Below are 12,414 nucleotides of genomic sequence, written 5' to 3' on the forward strand. Positions count from 1 at the left end.
TTTTCCTCCAGCAGGTTTCGGAGTATTCTGTAGCTTCCAAATTGTATAGTGTGCACACATCATCGACCAGATCAGACACAAGTTATCAGTCTCATGTCCAAAATGGCTCTCTGGCAGGAACATCCAAACAGCCTCTTTTATTGAAAGACATAACACCTGCCCTTTAATGGGCGTGCAACAGATTACATCAGTAACATATAGGATTCTCATTTGTCGGATCATATAGAATCCTCACCTCCCCCTCCCCACACCTCTCTCAAGTCCAATATACATAGGAGCCTTTGTCTTAACATGCGGTCGAAACTGAAAGTAAGTATCTCTTTGTTGGAGAAGTTTCTGCGTTATTTAAGAAGTTTCTGTGTGGGGGGCAGGGCTGGGGAAACATCTAAGATGAACACAAGCAATAACATATAACACTGTGATTTAACTCTTTCCTTATGCAGCAGAGTTCCACATTAGGCTGAAGTCACAAAACACACATCTTTCACCATGCCATTGTCCAGCAATTACTATAATGAAACTATGCAGTCATTAGCCTCTAAGAGTTAAAGTCACTACAGCTGCGTAATACATCTAGTTTAGTACAAATCAATAGACATTTTACACTGACTAATCATCATGTCTATCACAATAACACGCTCAATCATACAAGTGCATACGCGTATCATATATTTTCCTGACCTCACTAGTTACCTAGGAGTATATGTGTCCCTCTCTGGCGCGCGCCCTCAGGCTTAAACAGCCAAGTCCGCCCTTCTGACACATTAACCCTCACAGAATTTATCTCTTGGTCTTGTACACACAATCTTTAACTGTCTCAGACACCGCAGCCACAGCATACAAAATACCCTTAGACAGGTAACATGGTGGTAATCAGGTGGACAGAACTAGAGTTATTACCTGCCTTTCAGTGAAGGTCTAGTCTGGATCAGATACAGGCAGATTAGCAGTTGGAAATCAGCTTGACACAGGTAGATTAAAATAAAGCAATCTTACCGTGTTCTGTAGATTTTTGGGCCCCTGAGTTCCGCGTGCTATCTGCCGGTCTCTATACGTTCCAGGCTCTGACTTCACAGATCCACCCGCGCACCCAGGAACGACAATTGAGCTGGAATATGGTTTTCTCCAGAAGGCTTTAGGGTATTCTGTAGCTTCCTAATTGTGTACAAAACCAGTATGCGCACACTGACCAAATTAGACGTAAGTTATCAGTCTCATGTCCAAAATGGCTCTCTGGGCAGGAACGTCCAGACAGCCTCTTTTATTGAAAGACATAACACCTGCCCTTTATGGGCGGTTAACAGATTACATCAGTAACATATATATATTCTTATTTGCTGGGTTATATAGAATTCCCCGCCTCCTTTGTCTTAACAACATGTGGTCAAAACTGAAACTGAAAGTATCTCTTTGTTGGAGATGTTTCTGTGTGGGGGATGGGAAAGGACTGGGGAAACACTCAGTATTGAATACAGGTATACATGTAGTACTAAGACTTTTAACTCTCAGAGACTGCTTGTGGAACATATATATATTAGGCTAACATTATAACACACATCTTTCACCATGCCATTGTCCAGCAATTACTATAATGAAATTATGCAGTCATTAGCCTCTAAGAGTTAAAGTCACTACAGCTGCGTAATACATCTAGTTTAGTACAAATCAATAGACATTTTACACTGACTAATTATCATGTCTATCACAGTTACTGACCGAAATAGCTCATTAAAGTCAATGGGAGTGTGTAAACACACAGTGAATATGCATGATACACGTGTATTCACTGTGTATTTACATATGAAATCAATGGGCTCTTCTTGCGTGAAAAACACAGTGAACACATGCAAAAAAAAAAAAAGCAATATGCAGGAAATATACACAGTTTTGGTCCATGAAAACGCTGCACATTTAGGCGGGCTCACAAGAACGTTTGCTAAAACACTGCATGTATAACGCAATGTTTTTCCACTATGTGAGCCAGCGGTGAGCAGGCATATCGCCACGTATGGCAGCGATTTCACGCTTGTATGACAGCGTATCTCATGCACACTAGTGTGAGGGGGTCAGTGAAAATCAGTGTACTTTTATTGACTCCTTTCATCGTGTATCACGCACGCGTACATCAAGTGAGCCCGCCTGTAGACTTATTTATCACAACTCCCAAAGATATGTCTGCCAACCATCTGACCCCAACACCTCCTCCAGCTGGTAAGTGAAAATACAGAATAAGAACCTCACTGGTAAGGGCTCATACATACGACTGTAATTTTGGTGCGTACTATGTACGCAATGCACGGCCGTGTGACACTCGGTTAATGGAGTCAATGAAAGTAAATGGGCTTTCATTCATCCCTTTACTTTAGCATGTAAACTATTGCAGCATGCTCTACTTGGTATCACACGGGAACAGCTCCAATCATTTGTAAGGGTAGCGTGTGCAACGCTGTCCATACGCAATACGTTGCGTACGGGTGATGATGCATACACAATTGTGTTATGAGACAGCGGGGAATTAAAGAAAAGATAAAAGTCTCACTGCGTTACTGCATGCGTGAGATACATGGTCATGCGCAGTGACCTCGCTGCCATCCGTGGTCTGTGTGAAGCATTGTCGGACCCACACGGTCGTGTCAGTGAGCCCTTACTCTTGACCTAAATATTCATTTGAAGAGAGGGTGACAAAACAGAAGCTTAGCTTTTTTTTTAAACTTTTGCTTCTATATGATATTGCATATTTTCCCTGCACACGTGACTTTAGCTGCGACGCACGCCACATGGTCAAAGAGCGCAGCAAGTGCGTACGACATCATGCTACTTGTGTCGTGGCTAAATTTGCCGGAAATGTTGTTGTTTTGGTTCATCATCACAAAAATATTTCCCTTATTTTATTAAGCCATAAGAGCAGCTGGGTCAGACAGCGGGTGTTTTATACTGAAGAGAAGATTTATGGTTTCAACATGTCAGGAAGGGTCACAAGACTGCAAATCTAGCGCTTTGTTGTTTAAGAGACACAGTGCACCACTCTTACTACACGGATGTCGCCGTTGCAGGAGCCATTTTGCGTAGTCACATTACGCAGAACTCAATGGAGTTTGGACTTCGATAAAATGGCCGCCGCTGCGTGTGTTTTTCTTCCTGTAGAAACCAGTGAACCCGCAAGGCGGCTGACGTATGTTTAGCGCATGCGCAACTGAGACCGCCGCCGCTTGGTATGTACATGCACTGGTTTATAAGGCCCCATTTTTGCAGTCATTGCCGTTTTGATGTAAACTACTTTGTTTCCTGTATTTTCTCTAATTTTCAGTGTCATGTTGTAGGACAGGGAGAGCCCACGGGGGGGGGGGATGGGGGGGGGGGGCGGTATGACAGGCACTACGTACTGAACGGGGAGCTGCGCCAACCAATCAGATTACAGCTTGCATTCTTTAACATAAAAGCTATGGCCATTCTTCATTACTGCAGTCCTACAATGTGCTCAGCAATCCTACTGCTGAGAAGTGAATAGAACCCCCTCTAGTGCAGCTTCTCTTTTGATTTCAGTGTGAAGGGAGAGAAAGTTACTGAACTTGAATCAAAGTCACTTAGGCTGCTTTCACACAGCTGAGAAAATCACGCAGATTTGCGCACAAATCTCGCACAAACGTGAACCGCATGCTTTTGAATGGACCCATACACGAGTGATTTTATTGCAGTGCGTAAAAAAAAGTGGCATGTTGTAACTTTTCGCCTTCCTCAGAACGCATCGCCCATTGCTTTTAATGGGAGCTTTATTGCCTCGCATGCCGTGTGATGCGCATAGGATTGCGATGCGAGGTTTCCCATTGAAATCAATAGAAAAACCCTTCCGATCCTCTACTGATTATCGTTTAACAGCGTGAAGCCTGCGCAAGAGGATCGGAACTTCACCAATGCAATGTGAGGAGTTTTTGCTGAAAAACGCCTTGCATCCGCAGGAACATCGCACATTCACCAGTGCTATAGCGGGCCAAGTGCCACGGCCTGATATCACTCTTGCCCGTGTGGAGGTAGCCTAAGTGCATATTGAACCACATGACCTCACTAGACCCTCAGGCCGGCTTCACACGGACATATTTGCACTCATAATACGCAGTGAATAGAAACTTGATTTCAATGGGTTGTTTACATATGCGTATTTTGCGTGCACATTTTGGCAATGCAAAAAAAAACCCAACATAAAATATACTCAATTTTTCAGCGTATTTGCACACCAAAGGTCACCATAGAAGTCAATGGGAGGTGCTCAAACGTGCGCACCATACACAAGGAGATGTGTAAAGTACTGCGTAATTCTGCTGTAACAAGAACACATCGGGAACTAATTAGCCATCCCAATCAGTGCGTTTGTTTGCCACGTGCAAATGAACATGCCCTGTGGGCACAAAAAGTACAGTAAAATATCTTTTTATACTGCAAAAAAGTTGCGCTACGGTGTGCACAGTTGCACTTCTGCCTGCGTGAAGCCGGCCTCACCTTAGATGTGACACTAGCAACCTTGTGGCAAAGAGGAAGGTCGGATGACTGTAATACAAGAGCATTTGTGAGACTTTTCAGCGTCGCAAATCCTTGCATGATAGCGGGTTTAATGAGCCGAGCTGAGTTAGTTCACGTCTTGGACCTGCGGCTTCACTAAGTTTTTCGGCCGTATCACGAGCACTAAAATGTATTAGTATTAGAGCTCCTTCACACTGGCGATCGCGAATTTTGCATGAGATGTCTGAGTGGCAGCAATGCTTTTTCTTGCAAAAACATCACTGCCGCTTGCGATTTTCTCATGCATTTTTCTTGTACGACTTTCTCGCAGTAGACAATAGGAGTTTCTAATGTTAAAAACGCATCACGTTGCGATGTGATAAAACAAGCAAAACGCAGAAAGATAGAACAAGCTGCGATTTACAAATCTCACAACACAAGTGTGAAGGCACCCTGACAGTAGTTGAAGCTGGCCTAAGGCCTCATGCCTGCTGCCGCAGTACGGTTTCTTTCTGGGGTGCGACTTTGCTGTGGATTTTTCCGTTTTGCTGCTTAAAGGGAATCTGTCTCTAGGTTCATTCAGCCTGAAGCACGGGCTGCGTGAACCCGGGACAGCTATGAACAGTGCCTCTGTGGATGTTTTAGGGCTATTTCAGACGGCCGTATATCGGCTCGGTTTTCACTCCGAGCCGATATACGGTGGCCTTGTCTGCAGGGGGAGGAGGCTGGAAGAGCCAGGAGCAGGAACTGAGCTCCCACCCCCTCTTCGGCCCTCTCCACTATTTGCAATAGGAGGGGGTGAGACGGGCGGAGCTAAGTACTGGCGCTTTGCTCTGCCCCCGTCCAGCCCTTCCCATTGCACATAGTGGGAAGAGGCAGGAGCTCAGTTCCTGCTCCTGGCTCTTCCATCCCCCCCCCCCGCCCGCAGACAAGGACACCGTATATCGGCTCGGCGTGAAAACCGAGCCGATATACGGTCGTCTAAATAAGCCCTTAGGCTGTTTTAGGGACAAAATTCCAGCGGAATTCTCGCGAAATGGCCGCACCGAAAAACCGCGAGAATTTCACTGGAGAAGCGCAGATTTTGGAGCGGTTTCGCCATCGGCATTCCACTGAAACTTTCTCTCCCCAAAGAGAGGAGACAGGCCGCTACGGGTAAAGAGAAAATAATTGACATGCTGTGGAATTGGATTCCGCGCCACATGTCAGTTTTTGTGCGGCTTGGCTTCAGCTTGTGGATGACATTTTTGTAAAATCTCCTCCACTTTGCTGGCTAATCCCAGGATCAGGAGCCGCAGGCAGAATTGCCGTACGGACTTTCCGCCCCGTGTGAACCCAGCATTATTCTCAGGCGTTTCAAATACTTGGTTTGACTCAGGAACAGAGCTGAGTCATGGAGGCTGACCACGCTGGCTTCTCCCTGCTTTCAGCATGTAGATTGACAGCTCTCTTCCTATACACAAATAAGAAAGCCTGCATGCTGCCAGCGCGGAGAAGGCAGTGCAGCCCACCTCCACGACTCCGAGTCAAACTTCAAAGTGTGTTTATTTTCAGAATGATACATCCACTTGGACAATACGTATACTTGTTCTGGATTCATGCTGCCCCTAGTTTGGGTGGCATGAAACTGATGACAGATTCCCTTTGACACCATTTCCCGTGTATTATAAATTAAAGGGGTTGTCTCGCGGCGAAAGCAAATTTTTTTTTAAAAATGGACCCCTGCATTACGCCCTGTGAAAAAAAAAGCAATTCGGCGCGAGACAAACCCGATGCAGGGGTTTAAAAAAAAAATAAACGGATAGTACTTACCCGAATCCCCGCGCTCCGGTGACTTCTTACTTACCTTGCGAAGATGGCCGCCGGGATCTTCACCCACGGTGGACCGCAGGTCTTCTCCCATGGTGCACCGTGGGCTCTGTGCGTTCCATTGCCGATTCCAGCCTCCTGATTGGCTGGAATCGGCACACGGGGCGGAGCTACGAGGAGCAGCTCTTCAGCACGAGCGGCCCCATTCAGAAGGGAGAAGACCGGACTGCGCAAGCGCGTCTAATCGGGAGATTAGACGCTGAAATTAGACGGCACCATGGAGACGGGGACGCTAGCAACGGAGCAGGTAAGTGAATAACTTCTGTATGGCTCATAATTAATGCACGATGTATATTACAAAGTGCATTAATATGGCCATACAGAAGTGTATAACCCCACTTGCTTTCGCGGGACAACCCCTTTAAGCATGGACGTCCCGGCAGATGTGCTGTTCTGGCATTTGTAGTAGCAGTCATATAACTACATAAGTGCACATAGTTCATTGGTAGTCAGTGGCAATTACCACCTTTTGCCTATGTCATTGCCCCCCCCCCCCAAACCCAAGTGGTCAGCACATCACAGCATCATGTGACTGGAAGATACTGTTATCACAGTTGGAAAATTTCACTTCGGTGAAGACACATTTTTCCATCTTCGTCTTCTCATCTTATTCCCTTTCACAATCTGGTCTCCTCTGTGTATTGCAGTCATTTCCATGCAGTGCAGCTCCATGTCTGATACTTATCCAATACCATCTTGAGTGAGATTTTTTACTTTCAGTTACACATCAGTCCCATGATGTGTTAGCTGAGGCTATACCATTCTGTCTGCTGAGGGTACAGTTTAATTATTATTACCTTCTATATTCACCTAAATAAGCCACAGATCATAAGTATACAGCCAGGAGGATGAGCTGTGATCTCCTCTGTTATAACTGTGTGACAGCAGCTGTGTGATCACCATCAGTAACTTTGACAAGAGCGTCCACTGTAGGCAGTTTCTGTGGTAGATCCATGTAACAACATCACACAAGATGAGACTGACTAGAAAATGAATCCAAAAACCCCAATCAGATCTGAGATGGTCAGAATTGAGATCACATGATCTTCTGAGGAAAGAAAGGATGGAAGTTTCATAAAGAAACAACTAACGAAGCTCACTCATGTATACTGGGGGCTAGCTATATAATGAATGAATTAAAAAACTCACCGGAATGGTCCTTCAATGAAAACCAATTAGAGACATGTTTTTTTTATCCAAGTATGCATGGTTTATTTGAAAAACATTAGGATAGGTCATCAATAGTTGATCGGCCAAGGTCCGACGCTTGGAACCCCAACCAATCAACTGATTAGACCCCCACTATCCCTGCTGCTACACACAGGGGTACGGAGCTGAAGCTGCTGCTCAAACCCCTGTGTAGTGGCTGGCGCTTGTAACTGCAGCGCTTATTGATTTTAATTGGAACTGCACCTGCAGTTACAAACAATGGCCACTATACAGAGGTCAGACCAGCAACTCTGTACCCCTGTGTGTAGCAGCAATGACAGCGGGAGTCCAATCAGCTGATCGCTCGGGGTCCGGAGGAGCAGACTCCAGCCTATTAACTATTGGTGACCTATCCTGAAGATAGGTCATCAGTAGCATTACCCTGGATAACCCCTTTAACCCCTTGAGTGGCACGCCCGGAAATTTTCCAGGACGAGCTCCACTGCTCATAGCGACATAGCCCGGAAGATTTCCGGCCTATGTATCACTATGGGAGCTGCAGAGCACAATGCCACAAGCTGTGACATTGTGCTCTGCCTGCACAGTCCCACAGAGAACAAAGCAAGGGCTTTGAAAAACCAGCAGAAGATATTGCCGATATGCCGGCAATCTCCTGCTTTGTTTACAGGTTGCCATAGAGACCATCGGCTTGTCAGAAGCAAGCCGATGGTCTCTGTGGCAGGGAGAGCTTGGTGCTTGGCTGTGAGAGGACAGCTAGGTACCTGCTCTTACAGCAGAGATCAGAGAAAACCTCCGATCTCTGCTGTGTTAACCCTTTACCTGCGGCAGTCTATGTGACTGCAGCAGGTAAAGGGCTGTCACTGCAGCATGTAAAGGGCTGTCACCATCGGACCCCCGGAATGTGATCAGGGGTCCTGATGGGTCCCTGTGGAAGTCCCCTAAAGGGACAAAAAAAAATTTAAAAAATTATAAAAAAAATAATAACACTTGTCTCCCTTTACTTTGTAAAAAAAATCAAAAATACAATCACACATGTGGTATCCATGCGTCGTAATGACCCAGAGAAAGAAGTTAATACATTATTTAACCCCTTAATGACATGGCCCCTTTTTTTCTTTTTCCCCATTTCTGTTTTTCCTCCCCTCTGTTTAAAAAATCACAACTTGTCCCGCAAAAAACAAGCCCTTATATGGCCATGTCAATGGAAAAATGAAAAAGTTATGGCTCTTGAGACGCAACTGCAAAATTAGTTAAAATTCAATGATTAGACCATTTTTAAAAACCTGCCCTGGTGGACACGACAAGGTGGTAGGAAACCCGCCACTCAAGGGGTTAAAGTATATTTATTATCAACAGTATTTCTCTCTTCTTGTACAGATTACTGCTGTCCATGTCGTCTTCTGTCATCAGTTGTTTATGTAAACTGCTCTCTTGGACACCATGGCTTCCGGGGAAGCAACTCCAATTCTTGAAACCGTGGACTGTGGGGATATTAACCCAGAGAGAACTGGCAAAAGATTCATCCTCTGATTTACTACAACTTAATGAGAAAGACTTGGAAGAACAATTTATCCGAGGACATGGGCCTGGAGGACAGGCAACAAACAAAACTAATAACTGTGTTCTATTAAAGCATATTCCTTCTGGTATTGTAGTGAAGGTATGACAACCGGAAATGTGAAAATGAAACTTCACACAGTATCCTTATTTTTTTGTTTTTTGCTCTTTTTGGAGCATGTTATGCATTTGAAAACATGCAGCATCCTCTAGGTATGTCAAATTTCTGTCTGATTTTGGAGAACAAAGAAAAAAATTATCCAAACAGAAAAGCATGCTCCCTTTAAAGGGAATCTGTCTCCTAAGTTTAGCTCTATAAGCTAAACTTATGGGCGGAAAATAGGTGACTCATTGTGTCCGGGGATGTTATACTTACCTACTCCATCGTTCCCCTGGTCTCACTGCCAAAAGCTGCTGCGCAATACATTGAGTGAAGCTGCTAAGTAGTCTGCCTGCTCTTATTTTATAGTGGGCGAACTACTTAGCAGCGCCAATCAATGCACTGCAGCGGCGGCTTTCGGCACTCCCATCGTGGGGAGGCAAGTATAACATTTACATCCCCGGACTCAGCAGGTCACCTACTTTAGCCCATAAGCTTGGTTTATAGGGCGAATAGGTGACAGTCTCTTTAAGGCTCTGTTCCCATTTGCAGCACCTTGTAGGGGTTTCTCTCAAGCTTTCGGATAGCTTTGCCAGCATATAACACAGTCCGCAGTGCCATTTTTGCTGTCAAAACTATACAAGCACAATGGACTCCACCAAAGTCAAAGGTGACAGCTAAGATCTATGAAATCATCTTGGGTTTAGTTATAAACAGAAGCCATGATGCTAAAATGAACACAGGCTTGTATGCAGTAATTATCTGCTTATACATAATGCATGTCAAATAAGACAATTTTCAAATTGTTTGGTGTCCTAGTGACACAATACCAAACTACTCGGACTGAACTTTTTGAAAATAAGATTTTATATTAGTTAGCAGCTTTTTCCCTCTTTTTTGCATTTTGGTTTTAGCATTATGTCACTGGCTTTGCTGCTTCTAGTTTAATCAATCTGTCTTTGCTGTAATGCAAATCATCTCTCTATGCACTGATTTCTTTCAGTATTCAGTTCTATTAAGTGTTTGAGGAATATTGGATATACTGAAGATGCTAGACTAATACCCGTGTAGGGTATTTTTGACAGTTGCCCAAGTAATCACTCAAACTGGACGTGACAGGGCAAGTGAGTAAGAATCGCTCACTTGTCAGAGTTGCTTGGTTTTTAGCTCACCTAATAACCAAGCGATTGTCGGCCTGTGTAGCGCTGCTATCCTAGGTGAAGCGCTGAGCGGGGAGCAATTAGACAGGACAAGACTGAAAAGTCAGCTTAACAAACCACGAGCGACAAGTGAGCGATTTTTGTGTATTTACACTGAACGATTATCACTTAAAGCGATAATCGTTACGTGTAAATGGGCCTCTTTGTTTTCTGGTAGTGATGAATCTATCTGGCCTGCAGGCTTTTTAATGTTTTGTGTAAAATCTTCATCCCAAAGACTTTCATTGGGTCCCTCTGTTTTTTAGTGTCATCAAACAAGGTCCACGGAGGTGAATAGGATAAGAGCTAGAAGAATACTTCAAGAAAAAGTTGACCTTTTCTATAAAGGAGAAAGCAGTGTAATATTCTTGCAAAAGGAAGAAGCAAAAAGGAAAAAACAAGAAAAAAAGAAAAGAGCAAAAGAAAATTTGGAGAAGAAAAAAAAGTTCAAAGAAATGCAGAACTTGGAAATGAAGGACTAGAGTGTTAGTGCCATTTTAGTCGGAATGCTTTGGATCGCGGGTATCTGGACAATAATCTTTTAGTGCAAATGCTGCCAGTGACTGAATGAAGAACTTTAATTTGCTCACTTATCGTTTTTCATTCAGTTTCGGCATGCATAAAATCTGATTAATGATTGGCCCATGTGAACAGGCAGTTCATCTATAAACGACTGCCTATTTACTGTGAAGTGGAGGCAGTTGCAATCTCCGGCTCACTGTGCCTCTTTTCACTGAGAGATCATTGTTCCTATGTGAAAACACAGGAGCAATTATCACTGGAACGACTGGCGGGCGCTTCCGCATCTGACAATGGTACTGTGTAAAAGGGCCTTTAGCTGTCTACAGAGACAAGATTTGGAGTTGTATGATACTTTAATTGGGTAGATTACAAAGGAAAGCTTTCAAGTCCTGATTACAATGCTTGGCCACACAATGCATAATAAAAAGGCTTATATTGTCTTAAAAGCATGCATATGTAATCTACTCAATTCTACAATTCAGGAAATTATGTGGCAGCCATGTTGAACAGATAGACTACTTAAAACTTAGATCAGCATGGCAGGTCAGTATATTGTGAGTTTGCAAAGCAAAAAATGTGTATGGATGAATCGAAGATCTTGGATCTTATTACTGCAAATATATTCGAATGATCAAAATATTTCAGTGATCATGTTTTAGAAAAGTTCAATGTATTTCCTTTCATGATATAAAATACACATGGTAATAGATACAGTGTCCGTTTTTCATATTTTTGGCCCCTTTACCATTGAGTGTGTCTGAGAGGTACATAATCTGTAATTTGTCATATGAGTTGTCGAGGTAGGTGCAACATCACTTTTAAATATGAAAAAAAGGTTTGGTACCGTATTAGCCAGGAGACTAAAGTGTGATTGTTCTCAGTAAGAGAAACCAGGTAATCTTGTAGAAATCGATTGTAAGACTGTTGCCATCCAATAGGTGGTGCTGCAGAGCTAGTGTTACCATCCTCTTCCATGTGTAGTTCAAGTAGAGAAAAGAGACATCATAAAACTGTCACATTCTTCAGCTCAGTGGACTGATTGAGCAATTATCTCTTTGCTCTGTGTTATTTTAAGTCTGAAATTTCTGTGTGTGAACATTTAATTTAGATCAAGAGGGGTGTCCCCCTCCCCTCTGCATCTGTATGTCATAATTGTGTGCCATCCAAACCAGTTTCATTTTAGCCTGAAGGGTCAATAGGAACCTGAAAGCTCGCTGTAACATCATGTATTTTTGTTGGCCAATAAAATGCATCATATCTACAGGATTACTTGGTTTCTCTTACTGAGAACAATCACACGTCACTTTTAAATAGCCGTGTTTTGTACCGAGACGTCAAGCAGCCATTGCATTGCATGAGGCTTTTACTCTACCCCCAAATTATTACAATTTTATATGGAGGCATACAGTTGTTTTTTGTTGTTTTTGTTGAGAAATGGACAAAAAAAACATAGCTTGCTTGATGGGATGCTGTGAATTGATTCTAGAGAATCCCTCTGTATAA

General features: G+C 43.6%; 1 protein-coding gene across 1 annotated transcript; it reads left to right on the forward strand.

The window, feature by feature from the left end:
- The first annotated feature begins 3,169 nt into the window (after positions 1 to 3,169).
- MTRFR (mitochondrial translation release factor in rescue) lies at positions 3,170 to 11,620 on the forward strand. The gene is made up of 3 exons (XM_066603337.1): positions 3,170 to 3,212; positions 8,911 to 9,193; positions 10,656 to 11,620. Exons 2-3 carry the CDS (start codon positions 8,924 to 8,926, stop codon positions 10,869 to 10,871), a joined length of 486 nt encoding a protein of 161 aa, XP_066459434.1. The 5' UTR covers positions 3,170 to 3,212; positions 8,911 to 8,923; the 3' UTR covers positions 10,872 to 11,620.
- Positions 11,621 to 12,414: the final 794 nt, after the last annotated feature.

Source organism: Eleutherodactylus coqui, chromosome 5, assembly GCF_035609145.1.
Source record: "Eleutherodactylus coqui strain aEleCoq1 chromosome 5, aEleCoq1.hap1, whole genome shotgun sequence".
Classification (NCBI taxonomy): Eukaryota; Metazoa; Chordata; class Amphibia; order Anura; family Eleutherodactylidae; genus Eleutherodactylus; species Eleutherodactylus coqui.